At 47.4% G+C, this 22,344-nt stretch overlaps 1 protein-coding gene across 1 annotated transcript in view; it reads right to left on the reverse strand.

The window, feature by feature from the left end:
- Nucleotides 1-20,867, reverse strand: part of LOC129381720 (uncharacterized) — a 69,871-nt gene extending 49,004 nt beyond the window's left edge. Inside the window, exons 1-3 of the mRNA XM_055064787.2 lie at nt 19,516-20,867; nt 15,448-15,596; nt 5,180-5,291 (exon numbers count right to left, since the gene is read on the reverse strand). Of these exons, the coding sequence (XP_054920762.2) occupies nt 5,180-5,291; nt 15,448-15,535 (200 nt within the window). The 5' untranslated portion in view covers nt 15,536-15,596; nt 19,516-20,867. The remainder of the gene's footprint in view (nt 1-5,179; nt 5,292-15,447; nt 15,597-19,515) is intronic.
- Between the last annotated feature and the right edge of the window lie 1,477 nt (nt 20,868-22,344).

Below are 22,344 nucleotides of genomic sequence, written 5' to 3' on the forward strand. Positions count from 1 at the left end.
CTCGAATGCGAAAACATACTTTGGAGTCCCTGACGTCACGCTGACGTACCGGCGCTGGGGTTTCGGCGCGAAATTCAAATACTGATACTTAGACCTTCATTTTCTCATCTAATAATCAAACTATTTTTTTGAAATCACTGCCTGCAGGGTTCTCAAACAACGCTTCATTAGTCAACACTGATTTATTGTTTCACTTTAGTGTCCCTTTAAGAGACCCGGGTATTTTTTGTCTTATAGCTTCAGGTTCTTGCGTCAAAACTCGGTAAGGGCTCTGTGAAGTGATCGAGCGCATTCTTCGTCTATTAGGCAGTGCTTAGCAACTGGTGTTCGTCGAATCCTTGATGAGGACGACAAGCAGACCATGTATTGCTGAAGGAGACCTTCGAGCTGTCCTTGCTGATGGCTTGGGACACTTCGAATAACATGGAAGTCTGGTTCAGTAACATGGACCATCGTTGTTGGTTAGGCTGAATCCGAGAGGACCAACGCATCGCTGACTGCTGTAACCTCTTCCATGAATTAAATCTTCGTGCCCATGTTCAGGTATTTAGACTCACGATTGAAGTTCGACACCATTCCCTGCGATTTTCTTCCGCACAATTGCACGATTGCCCTTGCGATGGCTATTCCACGGTCAAGCAGCTGTTGGTCACTCTCCAGGATGCCTTCCACGTCTCCCGTGTCTTCTTATCCGACGAAAATAATCCTGCTGGCGCCAAGTGCAATAGTCACTTCCTCTTCGAGCATGTTCAAGGCGCTGCGATTCAGACTCCTATTAGGTGGTGTCGCTTCGTTCGTGGACAGCGTTATCGATTTGGATCTTAAGTCGATGACTACGCCGTGTTGGCTTAGGAAGTTCATGCCGAGGGTTACGTGCCGGGAGTATTGTGGCAACACAACAAACGTCGCATAGTATGTCCGGCTTTGAGGACCTTCCCAGGCAGTCTTAACTTTCTGTAACTTGGCGACGAAGGATCCAGTGATGACAGAGTAATCGGTTCCTGTGTCCGCTAAAGCGGGGACCAAGTGGCCATTGAGAAGCACGTTGAGGTCGGCTGTTCTTTGTCTGGCGTTATGGTTAGGTTGCGCGTCGCATTGTCCCGTTGTCGTTAGGTCTCGTCGTTAGGCCTTCTGTAGGCGGCGTAGTCTTGGTTTCAAGGCTTCGTCTTGGTGACAGCGTGTCCTTGGTGCGTTGTCGAGTAGGAAGTTGAAGCGTTGTCGGCGGCGGCGGAGGATCTTCGGCATTTCGACGAACAGCAACCGCACTTGCATTGGTTGCTGCTTGTAGTTTTCCAGATATGGGCGAAGGACCGGCTCCGCGAGGTCCAGTGCACGGTCGGCGCACTGCGAAAGATGGCAGCCAGGTGACGGTGAACCGGAGGGGTGTCACGGTCTGCACTCAGTCGCAGCCAGGTGGTCGGCGATGTCTCGTGGTCGTTCGTCCAGCTGTGACGCGGCGCGTTGACGGCGAATTCTCGCAGTCACATCTTGCGTTATGTGCAATGGCGGTACACATGGTCTGCTTCTCCACTGTGACAGCAGAGCGAACGGTGGTCGGTTGCTCGCCAAACATCAGTCTTCCTTGCAATGTTGTTTGAGGCGACGTGTGGGCGTGCTGGGAGCGGCGGCGGTGGACGACGGATCTGCGGGGTTACCGGGCCTTGGCGCGGGCGCGCAGTGGGAAAGTGACGGTAGGCTACGGTGGCGTAGGTCGTCGCGTCCGGCTGAGGCGATTCAGTGACTCCAAGTGATTGCTGCACCTCCTCTCAGATAATGTCAGCAATTGAGGCTACTTGAGGCTGCGCCGAGAAATTGCCGCCCGACTGACCACTCGCGGCACTTTGCGTGTATTCACGGGCTTCTCTCATTCTAGGAAAAACTCTTTTATGTACCACGTATTGAGAAATACAAATCTGTATCGGAAGTTTTTCATGTTGCTGAAGTACTAAAGCACCAAACAGACGACACAAGAAGAGACACGGACGAGCGCTTCTTGTGTCGTCTGTTCGGCGCTTTAGTACTTCAGTAAGATGCACCAACTAGCCCAACAAAAAGTTCTGCTGGAATATTTTTCACGTTGCTTTACAATTTTCTCATGGGCACCTTTCGCCTTATTGTAATATTTGAGAAGTTGATTAGTGGATGAAGAATTAGTGTGTAACTAGGCGAAATGCAATAAATAGTCTGAGTAACGTCAAGCGATGGCCAACAACATTATCTGGATTCTGCACAGCTACGTCGCATTTGCAGGTGTTTAGTGTTTGGCTATAGTTACGTGGGGCAACCTGCATTACGAGTCTGTTGGCCTGCTTACATATGTGTGCGAAGGTGAGCACAACAGTTGTGGCGAAGAAAAATATAGTTTACGAGAATAAAGGCCGAACACGAAGGAACAGCGTGCTTCCAGTTCGTGAACCCTTCTTCCGTGTAACTTTACGGCTTCCCTTCAAACCAATATTGTATGAAGTGCAAGAAAGCCGTAAGGTTGTTTCTTCTTTTTACTTTGCTGTTATGTTCGCGTAGCCCTTCGTTAAGGCACCTGACAGTCTGGTTGATTTAGCAAGCTCCTCAAGTCGTTGACATAAAGAACATCTGTGCTTCATTGAACATACCTTTATCTGTATTTATTTTCACAGCTTCACTTCCTTGTACGCCCCGGTATTATCTTTCTGAAATGACTAAACAACTTCTTTGGTGCTGAGAACGTAACTCCAATGTTACTACGCTGCGGATTTTCTTGAGGATGTATGACAATCGGTGACTGTATGGGAATGGTGTCACTGCTAACCCTTTCTTCTTCGTATTTCTGAAGGCTGACGAGTTGTTTTTTTTTTCTTATTTATTGTAGCAGTCCTTCTGCTATGGATACAATGTCATGATTGTTGCAGTGATAAGTGCAACTCGGAGGACCTCGACGTGTTGAACTGACGTAAGCCTCAACTCTAAAAACTAACGGTAGAACGTGTTACGTCATACTTAAAAAAGAATTCGCTTTGCGTCGTACCACGGACGAGGAAGGCGGGATTCCTGTCCTGTCACACAAGACCTTTGATACCAAAGCAAATGCTGCAATTACAGCACTAACTATCGAGCACAATATCAGGCTGAGGAACTTAGGTCCGAACGAGGGCTATCGAGTTATGCAAACAGATGAATCTAACAGAGGTGCTGAGGAGTATGGAAAAGAAGAAAGAACGTGCCTTGAAAGCGTTTTTTTTTAACGCAAGGACCTGTAAAGCATATGTCCCGTTTAGGACGATTCTATCGGAAAGAGACACGTGGTGAAAATGCACCGCTGGGTATAGGCTGGAAAAACATAACTAGCTCGACATAAAGGACGCGTTCTTTGATTATATGTCTCCGCGTATGCAGGCCATATCACTAAATGCGTAGCCTAAGGACTCCTAAATCCCATTCTGTCACAAGAATTCGCGACAGCAAGCCGCAATAGAGATTAAAAAAACTGTTAGCAGTGATACCACACATTCACCGACTACATTACCCAAAGAAAATTGCGCAGCCTATTAACATCACAGTAGCGTTCTCAGCACAAAACAAGTCAAGCAGTAAGTCTTTGAAGGAAGACCAGACCGGCGCGCACAAAGGAAATAAGGTGTGAATTCAAATTCAATTATGAGGTTTAACGTGCCAAAACCACTTTCTGATTATGAGGCACGCCGTAGTGGAGGACTCCGGAAATTTCGACCACCTGGGGTTCTTTAACCTGCACCTAAATCTAAGTACACGGGTGTTTTCGCATTTCGCCCCCATCGAAATGCGGCCGCCGCGGCCGGGGTTCGATCCCGCGACCTCGTGCTCAGCAGCCCAACACCATAGCTACTGAGCAACCACGGCGGGTAAATAAGGTGTGAAAAGAAAGACAGATGTCATTCGCCGCTTACCAAGGACGAGCAGAGCTAGGTACGTCGTGCAGACTGGCAAGTCCCTTACTAATAGGCTACGTGGACATAACGGCAATCTAAACAAGAAGCCCGATGGCTTTCTTGCGCTTCCCTGCAAGAAATGCGCATGCCTTCTTATCTTCATCGATACTGTGATTCTGGATAAAGGCGTGAATGAGTTGATCAGGCTAATCCCTGAAGCAGAGTACATAGCCATCTATGGTGAAACATGTATCTCCAAACCGTCCATTTGACTTTAACAAAAACAACTTTTGTCGTTGGCGAGAATGTCAATCGCAAGATATGTCAGCTACATGTCGCGCTATCCGTGTGAACACGAGCTCAGAGCTCGTGTTCTGTTGCGTACCAAGTGACAGTCATATGTGTGCTTTGATCCCGCAAATAAACCGTTTGTTGAAACTTAGCGCCATGTGCGCGTGTGTTCTGTGTCACTCTTTTGTCCTGTGCCGGGTGCGCTGCGCCGAAAGCATTCAGTACGTAGCCGTTGACTTCGAAAGTCGGATCTACTTGAAGGGAATTCTGAAGATGACATCAATTTCGACGAGGCTTATGGCGAGTGAGAAGACGTGGACACAGAAAGATGTGGTGCACACAGGCGCTAACTTACAATAGTGTTTATTTCGAGTAATTTATTTCACGACTTTCCGTGTCCTCGTCCTTTCGCGCGCTATAAGTCTAATCACGTCATACTAACATGCTTAAAACACTGTGTTACTGAAAATCGATTTCGGGATACACCTTATCGCAGGTTTGCAACAAACTGCAGTGGCGTTCCAGTAGCCTTAGAGATTCAAGGCCGATTGTTAACGAACTTCGTGGAACGGCAGCGCATTTATACTACAAGTTTCCCAGCGCTTATCTCGAAACTTGTGCCATATTTAAAGCTCGTCCAATTTATGCATTGTAATATGTGCGCTAATCATTTAGAAAGTTCAGTGAATACTTGCTATAGTTATTCAATTACACATTCTCATTTGCAGCGTTATTACCCGCCCCTCTCATTAATCCAGCTCAATGAGCGGATTTGTGTTATATGCCACAGCCGATATTAAAAAATTCGGTCAATGTTCAAAAAATACATCAGGTATAATGAGCCATTACCTAGTAGCCCTTTATCAGTACTGTCCTCAAGAAAGGTCTCCTTCAAGACAAAAATAAAGTTCGGGCAGTATTTGTAACAATTGCAACGATTAAAATAGTCAGGCTGTGCATGAGTTCCCTGCAATGAAACTCTTTTTTGAGTTGGTTTTACTTACGAGCAGGCCGTCTTCGCGTTGAGCCCGGTGTCCTGTGCGCTGGTCGAACCAAACTTTGCGTCACACTGCCGCAGGCTGGCGGCCAAGCTGGTCTCGTCGCAGCTGCCTTCTCCTGCCTCAGGTGAACAATAAAAAAATACGTGTGATGAAACAGGGCCCCCTGGATTTCACAGCGAGGTCAGCGTGCATTCAAAGTTTAAAAAAATGTGGGTTATAGCTTAGCAGAGCTCCAACACGGACTATGTGGGTCGCCGTTGTAGGGGGCTTTCCGTTACATTTGACCACCTGCTGTTCCTTAAGGCACACCTGAAGATACGGGCATCATTGCATTCCGCTACTGGAGGAATTTCGTCGCCAGAGACGAGAATCGAACTGGCAACTTCGTTTTCGGCAGTACAAAGACACAGCCATGATGATGTGTGGTGTTTTGTGGCGCAAGGGCCAGGTTTGGCCAAAGAGCGCCATGACAGGTGGTAGTGTTAACGATGTATTATGGAAGATGTGACTTGGCTGTAAAGTGGCCTAAAAATAGTCGCTGTAAATGCGTAAAATCTATGTACTATAAAATTATGGCGATGACTAATGACGAATACTATGAACATTAAAATACATCGTGAAAGAATGATGCATTGTTTAAAATATGCGAGATGTTAAATTGCTTACAGCACTACTGCCTCGCCAGAGCCCTTGAACCACAAGGGCCTAGAGGCATGTGCTATACAAAATAATTATCGCAGCGGCGTCCTCTGGAGAGAGGAAGCGCTACGAACGTGTGGGGCTAATAACATGCAACACAACATCTTTCAAAAAACCTAGGACGGCGTTGCTGTCAAAGAGTGGTTCTGGACCAAGTAACATAACAGGATGAAGGGGGATGTGGTGCCGGTATGCTACGAGAAAATGTTTTTTTCTTTCGGATTCGGCTTCCCGACACTCCAGTAGGACGTGGAGGACGGTCAGCCTCTCCCCGCATCTGCCGCAGGTTGGAGGCTCGTTTCCCGTGAGTAAAAAGTTATGTGTGCCAAAAGTGTGCCCTATTCTTAGACGGCAGAATAGGACATCTGTACGGCGGGATTTTGTTACAGGAGGCGAAAAACCTAATTGTGGCTTTATTACATGCAGTTTATTATTTATTTCTTCGTCCCACATGCGTTGCCAATGCTTTCGTAGTTTCCTTCTTAAGAAAGGCTTCAGGTCTGTGACAGGGACCGAAGCAGTAGGATTAACTGCATGCAATGAAATTGATGTGGCCATCTGGTCAGCCAGAACGTTTCCCTCGATGCCCCTATGTCCAGGCACCCAGCATATGATCACATGTTGGTTAGATATATATGCTTTACAAAGTAGGGAGTAGAGTTCATTAATTACCGGATTTTTGTGGCTACAGAAAGACATCAAGGCCTTCACAACACTAAGGGAGTCCGTATATATAACTGATTTCTGGAGTTTTGATTTATATATATGCTTTCCGACCGTCAGCAGTGCGTAAGCCTCAGCCGTAAAGATACTAGTTTCCGGATGCAGTACGTCGGATTCCGAGAAGGATGGACCGACGGCTGCATAGGACACCCCGTCGTGTTACTTTGATGCGTCTGTGTAGAACTCCGTGCAGGAGTATTTGTGCTGGAGTTCCCGGAAATGCATCTGGATTTCAATCTCTGGAGCATGCTTTGTGACTTCCACGAAAGATATATCACATTGTATGAGCTGCCACTCCCAAGGAGGTAGCAGCTTGGCTGGATGCATTAGGCGAAGCTCGAGGAGTGGAACGTGCATTTCTTCACTAAGCTCCCTCACACGCAGCGAGAAAGGCTGTCTTACGGAGGGACGATTGCGAAAGAGTGTAGCATATGTCATGTCATTAATGGTATTAAAACAGGGATGTTGAGGATTTGAGTGGACTTTCAGAAAATATGTTTGGCTGATGTATGTTCTCTGCAGATGAAGTGACCACTCATTTGATTCTACATATAAACTTTGTATGGGACTCGTTCTGAAAGCGCCAGTGGCCAGTCGAATTCCTAGATGATGAACCGGGTCTAGCATCTTTAGCGCGCTTGGGGCGGCAGAGTTATATACCACGGCACCATAATCTAATCGTGACCGGATGAGGCTCTTATACAGATTCATTAAGCACTTCCTGTCACTACCCCACGTAGTCTGGGATAGAAGTTTCATTAAGTTCATTGTTTTCAGGCACTTTTCTTTCATATGTTTAATGTGTGGCACGAAAGTGAGTCTATTGTCAAGTATGACACCTAGAAATTTGTGCTCTTTGTTTACAGGTATCTGTTGTCCACACAGTTCTAAGGAAGGGTCCGGAGCCAGGCCTCTCTTTCTTGTAAACAAAACACAAGAACTCTTGTGAGGATTGATTTTAAATCCATTTTTCTCTGCCCACCCTGACACCTTGTTCAAACCATGCTGTACCTGTCTCTCGCAGACTGCGAGGTTACAGGACTTGAAACCTATTTGAATGTCGTCCACATAGACGGAATACAGAATGGCCGGTGGTAAGGAAGCACGAAGTGTTGTCATCTTAACAATAAAGAGTGTGCAACTGAGCACGCCACCCTGGGGTACACCAGTTTCTTGTGTAAATGGACGTGAGAGCACATTGCCGACTTTTACCCGGAAGGTGCGATTGGACAAGTAGCTTTTTATTACGTTTAACATATTACCATGAATGCCCATTTCCGATAAGTCTCGCAAGATCCGGTATCGCCACGTTGTGTCGTACGCCTTTTCCATATCGAGAAATGTCGATAAGAAGAACTGTTTATGTATAAAGGCGTCCCGGATATTTCCTTCAATACGTACAAGATGGTCGGTTGTGGAGCGCCCTTCTCGGAAGCCACACTGACAGGGATCAAGCATTTTGCTCTGTTCAAGGAAATGAATGAGTCGCCGATTTATCGTTTTTTCGAATACCTTGCACATGCAGCTTGTGAGGGCTATCGGGCGGTAACTTGCCACTGAAGAAGGGTCTTTCCCTTGTTTCAGAACAGGGACCACAATGGCTTCTTTCCATGCCGTTGGAAGGTACCCTGCGTCCCAAATGGTGTTGAAAAGTTTAAGTAGTGTTACTTGCGTGTCATTGTGTAAGTTTTTGAGCATTTCGTACATGATTCTGTCAGAGCCCGGTGCAGAGCTCTTGCATGCGCTCAAGGCAGCTCTCAACTCTGCAATACTAAAGGGGCGGTTGAACGGTTCATTCTGCCGACAGTTTCTTGTGAGTGGCTTGCATTCTTCTATGTGTTTATATTTCAGAAAAGATTGCGAATAGTTGGTGGAACTTGACACGCTCTGAAAGTGCTCCCCAAGTGAGTCTGCTTGTTCAAGCAGGGTATCGCCTTGGGTGTTTACCAGGGGGAGTGAATAAGTTTGTCGTCCTTTTATCCTGTTAACCCTGTTCCAGACTTTCGCCTCATCTGTATAAGAGTTGATACCCGATAAAAACTTCTGCCAACTCTCTCTTCTGGCCTGTCGGCGCGTTCTCCTGGCTTGAGACTGCTTTTTTGAAGTTAATAAGATTCTCTGCAGTGGGAGAGGCGCGTAACGATCCCCACGCTTTGTTTTGTTTCCTACGGGCGATCGTACATTCGTTGTTCCACCACGGTACACGTCGTTTGCATGGCAAACCGCTTGCTTCGGATATGCATTTTGATGCGGCATCTATTATGAAAGCTGTAAAATACTCCACAGCAGCATCAATTTCTAAAGAAGACATGTGATTCCAGGAGATACTAGTGAGAGTTCGGAATTTCTCCCAGTCGGCTGTATCGATCTTCCACCTAGGAGCCTGTGGTAGATATTCGTTTTCTTTATATGTTCTCAGCAGTATGGGGAAGTGGTCGCTCCCGTAAGGATTGTTTATAACTTCCCATTCGAGTTCAGACAGTATTGACGGGGAAACTAGGCTAAGATCAATTGAAGAAAAGGTATTGTTTGCAAGAGAGTAATAGGTGGGTTCTTTGTTATTCAGCAGACATGCACCCGACGAAAAAAGGAATTGTTCAACGAGACGACCTCGCGCATCGATACGAGAGTCTCCCCACAAGCTGCTGTGTGCATTGAAATCACCCAGAACAACATAAGGTTCTGGCAATTGATCTATAAAGGATTGGAATTCATGTTTAGTTAATTTGTAATGTGGGGGTATGTAAACAGAGCTAATAGTGATGAGTTTGTTTAGGAGAACAGCTCGAACCGCCACTGCTTCAAGAGGCGTTTGTAGCTGTAAATGTTGACACGCAATGCTTTTATGTATGACAATTGCAACACCGCCCGATGATGCGACACCATCATCGCGATCTTTACGAAAGGTTATATACTGTCGGAGAAAGTTCGTGTGTTTTGATTTTAGGTGTGTTTCCTGTAAACACAGCACTTTTGGATTGTGTTGGTGGATGAGTTCTTGTACATCATCAAGGTTTCTCAGAAGACCTCTGATATTCCATTGTATGATTTGTGTATCCATATTTAATGTAAATTGGTGCTGTGTGTACGGAAACAGAAATGATTAATTAGATTACAGGGCTCTTGCGAGGCCCTGTAACCGGGGCTTTGCCTTTTTTGGAGCGTTCGAGGGAGCCTCGCCGCTCCTTAGGCGCTTGGTGCGCCGTGGGGATAGGTGTTGTGTCCATTGCCTCTTGTGAGGCGCCGGACACGCGCTCTTGCGAGCGAGAAGTTTTTCGGGAGAGTCTCACCTCGGAAGGCGAGACCCCTGCGCCCACCAGCCCGGAGGTCGATGGGGCTCCCTGTGGAATTTGGCTGCGCCGGCTGTTGCCAGCGCTGGGAGGGGCCGGGGAGGTCGAGGCAGCCTCGGTTGCGTCTACCTTCGTGGCCGCTATCGGCCCTGCGGGATCGCTGCGCGTAGCGCAGGTTGCCGCAGATGACTCTTGTGGGGCCGGCAACCCAAGGGTAGCCTGGCCTGGTTGGTGGTTGGATGGAGTAGGCTTACCTACTTCCACCCTGGGGGCAGGAGCCAAAGGTACCTGCTCGCTGCACGCGGGCTGGGTACTTGGCATTGGCCGCTGCGACGCTGCCCCCCGACGCGCCGCATCAGCATAAGGTGTGCTGTGAAAAGGTGAGCACCGTTTACGAGCTTCCTTAAACGAAATGTTTTCCTTGACTTTAAGGGTGATTATATCTTTTTCTTTCTTCCAGTTCGGACAGGAGCGTGAGTAAGCTGCATGGTCACCACTGCAGTTCACACAGTGAGGTGTGCCACTGCAGTTGTCGGAAGGGTGGCCCTGGACTCCACACTTTGCACAAGTTATTTGACCACGGCAGCTCTGCGAGCCATGGCCGAACCTCTGACATTTGAAACACAGTCTAGGGTTGGGGATATATGGTCGCACAGTTAACCTGATGTATCCTGTTTCGATTGTTTCTGGTAGTACGCTGGATGCAAATGTTAAGATAAGATGCTTGGTTGGAATTTCCTTATTGTCCCGTCTAATGATAATACGCTTTACATCGGTCACATTTTGATTTTTCCACCCTTCCAGGAGTTCAGCTTCTGTCAAATCCTGAAGGTCTGCCTCTGACACGACTCCGCGTGAGCTGTTCATTGATCGGTGTGGTGTAACAGAAACTGGTATGTCACCAAAGGTAACCAGACTGCCTAGCTTTTCATATTGATTTTTCTGCGGGATCTCAAGAAGAAGATCACCGCTTGCCATTTTCGTCACCTTATAACCTGACCCTAAGGCTTCGGTCAAGGATCTTGAAACTATGAATGGTGAAATGAGTCTCGCCTGTTTTGCAGCGTTCTCACTATGTACAACATGGTATTTCGGGTAATTCTCTTTTGTGCGGGACAAATATGTAGTTAAGTCATCGGTGCGTCCCCTCTTCTGAGGGTGACGATCAAGTATACGGGGAAATGCGGGCGTTCCCATAGTATTGTAGTTTCTTTTCGGCGGCAATGGCGGCCACCCACCACGGAGCCCAACATGGGGACGCTGCAGAACTTAACGCGTAAGGCTGCAGGCGCCAACCGTGCATTGCCACTATAACCTAATATATTATACCCAAGGGAGGGCACACACACAAGGTTAACCCTTGCCGCCGTGGAGAAAGGAAGTAAGAAGTGAAGAGAAGACAGGAAAGATGTAAAAATGGGAGATAAAGACGAAGATGCGAGAGGAGGACAGGAAAAGGCGACTGCCGATTCCCCCCGGGTGGGTCAGTCCGGGGGTGCCGTCTATGTGAAGCCGAGGCCGAAGAGGTGTGTTGCCTCCGCCGGGGGGCCTTAAAGGTCCAAACACCCAGCATCGGCTCAACCCCCAGGATCCCCTTTTCCCCAGACACGGCTAAGCCGCGCACGGCTACACGCGGGAGGGTCCAACCCTCGTGTGCTCGGGTACGTGGTGTCGCAACACACCAAACGCCTGCTGACGCAGACGCCCCTGCGGGGAAGACACAGCCACTGAGCCGCTGACGCAGGTCACCGTGCACTTAACAACGCCTGATGTTTTATTAAATTAAAACTGGCGAATCCTCCCTGATCACGGCTAATACTGGGTTACTGGGTGAATAGCTCGCATGCAGGACGGCACTACCATCTGTACGAGCCTTACAGGCATTATTGCTTCTGGCCTTACTTCTACGCAATCACGCAGTGACAAAACAATTGATGCGTAAATATTCCCATTGAAACAAATACACGTCATCAAGAACACGATTCCTCAGTTAAATGAAACCTTTCTGTGCATATTTTAATTGGATTTCGGGTTCGGCCCACCCTTGGGGTCGGTCTTTCGCCGAGTAAAGTGCAGTTCACTGCTGCACTGTCTCCAGGATCCACCCGCCGAAGTCGGCGCGGCGCCTCTTGTTAGATTGTCGACTCATAGCAAAGGGGGCCTAGGCAGAGGCAGTGTAGTGCACCGTCATGTGGGTCACGTGGTGGGTGTCTACGTGTATTGTCGTCTTCACTGGCAAGTAGGTAGGTAATCGATATTCGACAACACACTGTGCAGAGTACAATCAGTTGCTTGGCAATTATTCAACAGCTTCACGAAAGCTTCGCATCTCAAGTTCTAACATATGAGTTGATTCTACCAACATTTTTCAATTGCGCAAAGCCAGTAGCCTTTTTCGGATTCCGCCCCCATGGGAAAGCGGCCGCCGCGACTGGGAATCGAACACGTAACCATGTGTGCACAGCGGCAAAACGTCACAGACGATGGGAAACCGCGACTTGTCCCCTCCACTCAGACACGAGCCGCGTCAGCACCAATACGACAAAAGCAGGTCGCATATCCAGCGTTTGCACGAATGAGAATTTCTAGCCCGTCGCATGCATGTAAACCGCGGTAATGTGCCAACAAGGTTAATCGTAGTTATTGCGTTGCTAGAGGTCACATCGTGACGGGTAAAGTAGCTCACGATGTTCCTGTACATGTGCACGCTTAAATGATAAATGAATTAGTTTAGGGGTTTTACATGCCAAAACCATGCTTTTATTAAGAGGCACGCCTTAGTGGGGGCTCCGGAATAATTTTAACCACGACGGGATTTTTAACGTGCTCCCAACGCGCGGGACACGAGCGTTTTTGCATTTCACCCCCATCGAAATGCGGCCACCGCGGCCGGGATTCGAACCCGAGACGTCGTGCTTAGCAGTGCAACAACATAGCCGCTAAACCACCCCAGCGGGTCGTAAACGCCGGTGTATCGCATGGAGGGACAGAGGAAAAGGCGAGACGCCTGCCCTGGCGTGCGCTGCTTTAGTCACCGGCGAAATGCAGCCACCGGAAACAAGTATACCGCCTTGCTAGAAACCACTGTTGCGGACGCAAGGGGATGCACCGTATCCAATGGCGTGACGCTCTAAGAAATGCGATACGCTACTGTCGCGTTTATGTGAACACTCGCAGCATCACACTACACGGAATCCGGCGCACCAAGGCGCCCTAGTAAAGACAGCAGCACGTGTCAATTTTCGGCGAGGCTGGTTCTTTCAGAGCGCCGCTACAGCTCAATACACTCGGAAGCGCTCTCACTCTCGCCTTACGAGCACGACCGCGATGCGGTGGATCGCCATCCGAGATGCATCACCGTACAAATCAACGGAATGTACCATTACACATCTCCACTTCAAAAGGCGCGCACATTCGTTAACTGTCATTCCACTGCGAACAATGTCTACGCTGCCCATGCTTGAATGAAACGCATGTAACCTACAAGCACCATGACAAAACTGCACGATAGATACTAGAAGCCTTCACCAACGAAGAAACCTAAAAACAAATCCAGGCAGAAGCTCCTCTGGGAGTTGTCTAAGTATGCGTAAGCACAGTGCCACTTGCTCCTCTCCGTGCAGCCCGGTGTTATTGTCTATCTTATCAAACTGGATCCTACCAGTACAAACCCTTATCAAACCTTTTCGGTCCTTATCAATGCTATCGGACTAGATACAACCCTTGTAAGTTGCTTTCAACTTTATTGGACTAGGTCTTAGCCTTATCAATCCTTATCGGTCGGTATCAGCCTTATCGCAATCGACACAATTCTTATCAATGATTATCTGTTCTTATCAACCTTATTGGAGACGATCCAACCCTTATCAACTTTCATCAGTCTTTATAACCTTATCGAACTTGATCCGACTCTTATGAACCCTTATCGGCGCTTATTAACCTTATCAGAATTGCTCCGACCATTATAAGCCCTCACCGCTCTTTAGCACCTTACCCTACCGCGTCGAACCATTATCAACCGTGATGAGACCCATATAACCCGTCATCACTCCTTAACTGCTTATATGTGTGTTGCGCGACGTGAAGCACACGGGGCCTAAGAAATCCGTGGGATATCTGTCAATGAAGGAACGCCTAAACGGAATGCGCATTCCGCGACCACCCAAGCACATTGGGGATGTGGCGTGTTTCGGCACTAAATTATTGTAAAACTGGATTTTTTTTCTGATGTCTGCAACGCTTGAAGTTGGCTCTACATGTCGACCTAGAGATGGCTTTTTATACCATCATCACCAAATCTTTCACCAAAGCCTTCATAGAACCTGTTCTCATTTGACATTTCTTTTGTACCGCCGGGAGAACACATTCATATGGTTCAGATATATTAACTTTCTGCAAGCGTGGGTATTTAGCCTAGAGGGTAAAACAATCGGATTCTGAGCGTGGAGTTATAGGTTCTAAACTCATCACAGCCAACGTTTTTCTTTCGAATTTCTTTTGTATCATACATTAATTCCTTTATAATGATTCGTCTTACGTGACAGACGGATGCACGGACGAGTTTCCTCGTTGGGTAGACAAAGAAATTCTTACGGATTTAATATCTTAGTGCCCCATTGATGACCCTGACGACGACGCATAATTAGGAATGCCTTCGCTGCAAGATTCGACAACAGCGACTTAGATGCATGTATTGGCACCTTTTGTCTGTGTTTTACTTTTTGTAATTCTCCATGCATACCCCATAAGCATGGTGGTACAACTTGTTGTTCAACAATGTGCCTGCTTCTGTCATTGTAATATTACGGAAAAGTATAAGTTAACTATATATTGGTTTTCACGCATTAGAAGAAATGCTACGATCATTCTCTAGAGGAACTTCTCGCAATGGTCACATTCGTAAACAAAAAAAAAAATGTGCGCCACACATGAAAAAAAAATATGAACCCTGGGAGTGTTAGCACTCCCAGGGTTCTACTAGTACACATAAATACCCAAGAAAGTGGATGGGGAAACAGCGCCGCGGTAGCTCAACTGGTAGAGCATCGCACGCGAAATGCGAAGGTTGTGGGTTCGGTTCCCACCTGCGGCAAGTTGTTTTTTCATCCACTTTAATTTCCATTCATCTATCGTTTCTTTATTTCATTTATTAAGCACAAGTAATTTCCCCTATGTTGTCCTTGGTGTCAGTGTTTGTTGGCTTCTTATGATATGACTAATAAAAATAGGGACCCTCGGTTAACCCCCTCTCTTCTCGTTTATATATATATATATATACGCACAGTGCTCCACAAAATTTTCCGCACCAAGGGATTTCAGACAAAGCTGAATCTACCTGCAGCCTCGCAAGGCAAGCCCGGTATTCGCACTTCCAGCCTCTACCAGTACATCCGACCAACATTACGACGTACGGTTTCGATGGCTACTGTTCTTGGCTGCTCGGAAGTTCAACGTTTTCCGAGATACCGTGGTCCGTAAACTCTTTTGTGGGTGAGTGTATACTTGCACCATCCGTGCCCTGCATGCGAGCTCACTGCGCAGAGAACGGCGGCCGCTTACGCCTCGGTGGTTCGGCTTCCGTCGTGGCGGCGCGACAACAGGCAGCCAGCGTGAGACAGGCGCCCAAGATTCTAGCGAGAGTCACCATCGCCCGCTGCAGGTCCGGGACCACGCTGGAGCGTCTGCCGAGGGCGGGCACCCACCGGAGCCTGCCAAAGCAAGGAGTCGCAATTGGGACGGCACATTTTTTTGCCCAATTATTGACACGACGAGAGACACACGGGCCTAATGAATTTCGGCCTCGACGGCAAGGACGTCACCGCCGATAGTGTCTACGCATATAAGAGCTGCTAAATGGACACTAAAGCGGAACACGATTTTCACTGTGTTTGTAAAATCCTTGCACAGTACGAAAATAGCCACTCTTAACCCCGAGAAGACGCTCGGCAAGCCAGAAAATAGGCAAATACAAAAAATGGATGGCGACGCGACCTTCAATCCCGCAACAACTCGTCATCACGTCGCGGATTTTGAAGCCGTCTACTCGGGCCAAGTGAACTATTTCTCGGCAAAAATGGACTAAATCGCGTTCTAAAAGAGCCATATAGACTAAACTGAGGAAGCGTCACAAACTTTAATGGAATCGCAACGATCAAAACACGCGCACAGACACACAAAGAAAAATGCTTTCCAATCGGTGACGTCACACTGACGTACCCGCCCTCGTGTTCCAGCGACAAATTCTAAAATCAAACTTTGGCGGCTATTTTTTCCTCTAATGATCAATCTGTTCCCGCGAAGTCAAGAAGCGTAGTTTTTCTGAATACCTTATGGATCTAAATTGATTCAGCGCGTCCTTGCAAAGCGAGCGCACGCGCCTTTTACATGAACGTTTTCTTTTTTTTTCTGACCTCCAACCAGCAACCCCCAACAAGGATCATCCGACGGCCAACCACAGACCACCAAATGGGCGATAAAGCCAGAGAAAGTTATTCGCTTTACCATAAGCGACGGCACGTCTTGGAATGTTCGCTTGCTTCTAGCCACCACAGCACTGCCTCGAGCGAAAAAAGAGGCCGACGTCGCCGTGCGTTCGCCGAGTCGCTATCAGTGTGACCAAAAAGCGTAAAAGCAATTTAATGCAATAGACAAAGCAGTAGGTCTTGATATTAGCTGTCGTTTTGATAACATCGCAATGAACGATCGCGCAATGAACAATGAACGTTCGAAAGTACAGGGGGCAGTAGTGTCTCCACACCTTTCATTGTAATCGTTCACTGCGAGCCGGCATAAAAGAAACTAAGCACCGCCACCCGTATAACACGGCTATGTGTCGCAGCTTCGAGCAATTATTTTATATAAAAGTGGTAATTTTTGATAACACTGACAGTGAATGAAATCATTGAAAAAAATCGAGCGCTATTCCAAGCCATGTCTTCCACATAGGAGGCATAGACTATAATTGCGCTAAACACAACCGTAAGATAGCGGTTCTTCTGCAGAGAACTTGTCCCGCAATCAGGTTCACTAATCCCTGTCACACCGTCCCAGTTTTCGGCTTGTTAAAATGTCTTTCCGGTGTCCGTTTGGATGAATTATGCGCAGAACTCGTATCTGACCAGAACCTGCCGGCGCCGATAAAAGCGCCTCGTTACCAAACCTTCGGGAAAGTGCCGCGTTGACAATGGAAGTGGAAGGGAAATATCAACGCTAGTAGACTAGGTTACCAATGTTATTAGCAGCCTAGTAACGCGAACGCCTGCTGCTAGAAACGCAACTGCATGATTTGTAGTCGCCTGCCAGCTGAGTAGTGTTCAAGCTTCATAGGCATATAACCACGTCTGCTTTTCTGCACTTGCCAGAAAGCAGAATACCTAATACCACTTTGCTCTAACCTCGAGCTGCAGGAGCACCACCAATCGCCGCGTTTTTTTTTTTTCTCTATTTCTCACATAACATATATTGTAAGAGTTGTAGCCTGACATGTAAAAAAGGGTAGCTGGCCTATGCCGTAGTCCGACTCATCCACGCTAAGGACGTTTTTGAAGGGTGGAACGTGTTTTCATCGAGAACGAGAAGAACTGGCTTTATTTACAATATTTGCATGAAGAGTAGAGAACGTTACAATTCGAAAGTCTAGCATGACTGAAACCGAAGCAACGAGGAGCCGACAACGGCTGCTCAAAACCCCTTCTGTCCTCCCTGGATCCCTAGGCCGTGGAAACTGCCATCCAACCTTTGTCCAATCTGAGCGTCCAAAGTTGTCGTACCTTATAAGGCGAGAGTCCACACACTCACTCCCGCACCTTTGTTTCACTGAACACACCGAAAGGAGTGAGGCATCGTAGACAGGGGTTGTCACGCTTGACTGAAGTAGACGCGTCTTGGTTCCTGACATGGGAGGGGGGGGGGGGCGCAGTTAGTTGCCGCGTCTTTCAAAGGAACCTGAGGATTACTGGGGCCGCGAGAAAACGCCTTAGAACACCTTTTTCTATAAATTTTCTTGCTCCCATTGGTCCGTGAAGGCGACAGTGAACAAACAACAATACGCGGTCCGCAAAGCGTGTTGGTGGCGCTGCAGGTCTGTGCGAGGGGTGCGCATTGTTGGCTTCACGAAGCTATTCGTCGCAGCGGGCTGGAAGAGGTTAGAAGGTCACTACCCTCGCTGGCCGATCGTAACAATATACTTGCAGCGATCCACGATGAGGTCACACTTCTTTAAAAGCACCGTAAGACGCGCGTAACTAGGCGGAAATCCTGAATTTCTGTACACGTCGTCATGCAGTTTGTCCACCCTTACTAGCATACGAACCAGAGTCCGAAGCATGACCGTAGAATTAATTAACTCTGTCCGCGGATTGGTTCACATTCGTTGCCGCGCGTTGGACGAAATCTGGCTAGGCCAGATGGGCGGCTGGCGTCACTTTCTTGGCGACGGGCGTCTGGCGATCGCCAATGGGCGAAGTTGATCGCTTGGACGCCGATAGTTCGCAATGTGCTCTACGACTGAATGTGCAAACTGACACCGACCGAAGCGCCGCACGAACACTTTGCATGTGACTTGTATTTCGTTTCTGCGCGCCGATGCCTGCCACTCCCTTACGCCTTTGTCGTTTCGCACGCCAACGTGACCTTTCAGAAGGGACATATACAGCTTTGCGTATTAGGTGACTGTAAACCATCGTCACATGCAAATTAGCAACTTACCTTTGGCATCAGCGCCATCATATAAGCGTCGCGTCTACGTGAAGCCTCGATGAAAATTGCGGAGTCTCCACAGTAGACTCTCTAGTTATCGAAAACCAACGCTGTAACTTCGCGTGCCCAAAGCAGCGCTAGAACACGTATCCCATATGGGCGTACGCAGGAACCAGTTTTCAATAGCACATGCTGCGACTTGACGTCGACAAAGTCAACGCTCATCTTGAGGTGCATGTGTCCAGCTCCTGACATGACTGGGAACCGGTATGCTAAAGTGTAAAAACGTAAAAGCGCATATGCTCCTCGCAACGTGCATGGCCGTGGACAGAGAGATTCGCTGGACGCATCCCACACACGCGTCTGGTACTGCTCAATATATCGGGCCGTTTCCGTGGCGTCTCTCTGCGGACGGTGGCAAAATATTTTAGTTGCTCACTCAAACTGGCCTTTCTCTTGGCCAGGGTTGGTTCCCAATTGCGGCACACAGGGACAAGAGTTGGCGAAAAACCACAGCCAACTGCACACGTGGTTCCAGCGTTCTGATGGGGCAGCTGAGTGGCCGCTATTACCGACGGAACTTTTGCGAAAATATTCTATGCGGGTATCTAACAAAACATAGATTTATAGGAGGATAAAGACGAATCGACAGACAGTGGCCAGCCAGAGATGTTTCGGGAGCCAGCTTTCCGACAAAGGGTCCCGTGTTGACGCAGTTGTCACCGTACTGGGCTTCATGCCCGAGTGCTGAAGACAAGTCGTCTTTGTCGAAGTGTTGGCTCCGGATACATCAATCACTGTGTGCAGGCGCGTCTTACTTCCGCGCCAGTGAGTGCAAAAAATGGCTAAAGGCCGATCGAGCGCGTACCCGGTGAAATACATTTTCAGGAACTACGGAAGAACTTTGGCGAGAAACAGTTTCGGCCGTACCTGTAACAGGCTGCAGATCAGGCTCGCTCAGATGGTCGTCACCCGCGTCGTTCACATGGCCCACCCTGTGACCGACGCCGAGAGGACTGGCTCTTCTTCTTTGTCCTCTTCCTTGCGTTTGTGGAGAAACTAAAGATAATGATAAACAAGCCCTTCGCTCCTGCTGCAGAAAAAACGACTAATAGTGGCTTCGTATTGATCACACAGAATATCCGAGTCGCGATGTCGTTATCAATATTCCTTATCGTGGAAGAAAACTGGCGGTGGATCCATCATAGGTGATTGGCGACTTAAATTCCTTTAGCAATCGTTCTTATTGCTTGCTAAATAATTGTTCATCGTACGTTTCATATAATAGTTATTATGAAACGCAGCGCAAACACAGTGACCCAAGGTGGCATGAGAGGGGTTTAATGAAGAGCAGCACATGCCTAGCGTGAAAGAGGGCCATTGAACAGTGGCACATACCCGCCGACCCAAGTTGGAGTTATGTACTTTCATTGAACATCACCAGATACCCAGTGTTACATACCCAGACTCACGTTGGTCCAACGGTTGGTTTTGAACCCAGTTCTCGCAGCACAGAAGCCATGCACTACATGGCATTTGACCATGGACTACCAAGACACAAGTTGGCGGGTAGAGATTAGGCGTGGACGCACATACAAAGTTCTAGCCATGCACATCAATACTTTATGGCCATAACAAATACCCGGACTGCTTAACCACCACCTTGCTTTCTTAAGCTCAATAATGTGAGCGTTACCAAAGACTGAAAATATTTTGCGGTAAGCTCCTATGAAATGATGAATGTACTAACCGTTAGGCATACTAGCTACCAGTGCTTAAGCAATGACATAGTACGTGTAGGCTGTATGGAGACAAGGTTGGAGATTTGTTGCACCTGCGTATGGTTACTGTTAGTGCTGCTTAGCAGATTTCTAAAGTTCAAGTAAAATCGAATAGTTTTGCGTGCATTGTTTTTGCATGGAAGTCAGGGCGTGAATCTGCAGGAGAGATGCGAAACTTAAGCCTACAAACCTTATATTTTTTCCAAGCACTATCCCAGTTGAAAATGACAACAGAGGTTGCCTTCAGTACTACAGAAATTTATGTTGTACAACAGGATTTTTCTGTAGTAACTACAGATTCCTGTTGCAGCGACATACTTTTCTGATGTGCACTCCGTCCTATGTGTGTCGTTACAGCAGAAAGCTGAAGCACTACAACAGATTTTTGTAGTACTACAGAAAAATTCGTTGTCACAACAGGCACCCTATTGTCACGACAGAAATGTTCCTGAAGTAACCAGACGAACGTCTGCAGTGCTAGAGAGAGCTGTTGAAATACGACAGAAAGCTATCGTCGCCACATGTACGCAGTGATGACAACAGAAGTTCACTGAAGCTATGCCGCAAGCTTCTGTAGGGTATACTATATATATATATATATATATATATATATATATATTCCTATAGTTTAGCACGAGCAAACTGCTCGTGCTAAACCAAAGAAAGAGCACGAAAGTGTAATTAAAGTGCACATTTATGGACCAAAGCAATGTCGAAGTAGACAGAATTCTGATCAGCCTATAACGTCGAAGAGCATACTACATTTCAATCATGTATGTTGCAAAGACACATTGATATCGCACCAATTCCTTTCACCACTGACAGGAGTTCCAACCAGCCTGATTCCTGACAAAAATCGCTATGTCGAAGTTCCTTACTGTGGCATTGTCAGAGGTGAAGTGCACGCATACTTTCTGCAACAGATGTGAAGGATTGGATTAATTTTTTTTACTTATGTGTCTTGTTTACCAGACTGGTTTTTGTGTTCAGCACTGACTAACACCGGTGAAATAACGCGCACGTTGACAACAAAAACTGATAGGGAGACCTAATTCATCTGCAGTGTTATGCATATGCATTTAATATATCCAGAATATATATTGAACCAAACAATACAATCCTTCATCTGTACATAAAACCAAAATATATTTATTTTCATGCTCATTCAAATCAAAATTCAAGCTCATTTGCGTGTAAGGAAAGATAACATAAATTTTCTTTATACCAGAAGGACAAAGAACTAAATGTGATAAGGTACAGTATTATTATGTCATAGTTGCATCCACAATGAAAAGTATTTCAAATATAGCCTACGCTACCTAAAAGCCATGTGTTTTCTGGCTGATTTATCTAACTCCGGCCATAAATTTGCGCTAAAGAAATAAGGGTAGCTTAATGCTGGCATTAGCACCATAAGAAGATGTCCTTCAGACAGTGTAAGGTTTTGTCGGACGATCTCGCCGCTGCCACCAGTTGAAGGGGTTGTAGGTCGTAGGGAGGAACTTCGGAGGCACTAGGCGTACAGGGTTTATTTACAGTATTTACATATTAAACAAGAGATACTTTCGACAGTCTAGCATGGCTCCCAAATGGAGCACGCAAGACGAGCATACAGCACACAGCTTACGAGCACGATCACAGAGCACACTGACGAGCACGCAGCACAGGTTTCACTGCCCCCTTCGAGGTGAGACGGGCTTCGCAGAACTCGGGGCTTACGTCTTGAAAGGCGCGTTGGTTCCCCTAGCTGACCCCCGCAGCGTGGCCGCCGGTTGTCCATTGTCTCGTGTCCTGAATTGAATTATGGGGTTTTACGTGCCAAAACCACTTTCTGATTATGAGGCATGTCGTAGTGGAGGACACCGGAAATTTCGACCACCTGGAATTCTTGAACGTGCACCTAAATCTAAGTACACGGGTGTTTTCGCATTTCGCCCCCATCGAAATGCGGCCGCCGTGGCCGGGATTCGATCCCGCG

Source organism: Dermacentor andersoni, chromosome 11 (genome assembly GCF_023375885.2).
Source record: "Dermacentor andersoni chromosome 11, qqDerAnde1_hic_scaffold, whole genome shotgun sequence".
NCBI classification, from domain to species: domain Eukaryota; kingdom Metazoa; phylum Arthropoda; class Arachnida; order Ixodida; family Ixodidae; genus Dermacentor; species Dermacentor andersoni.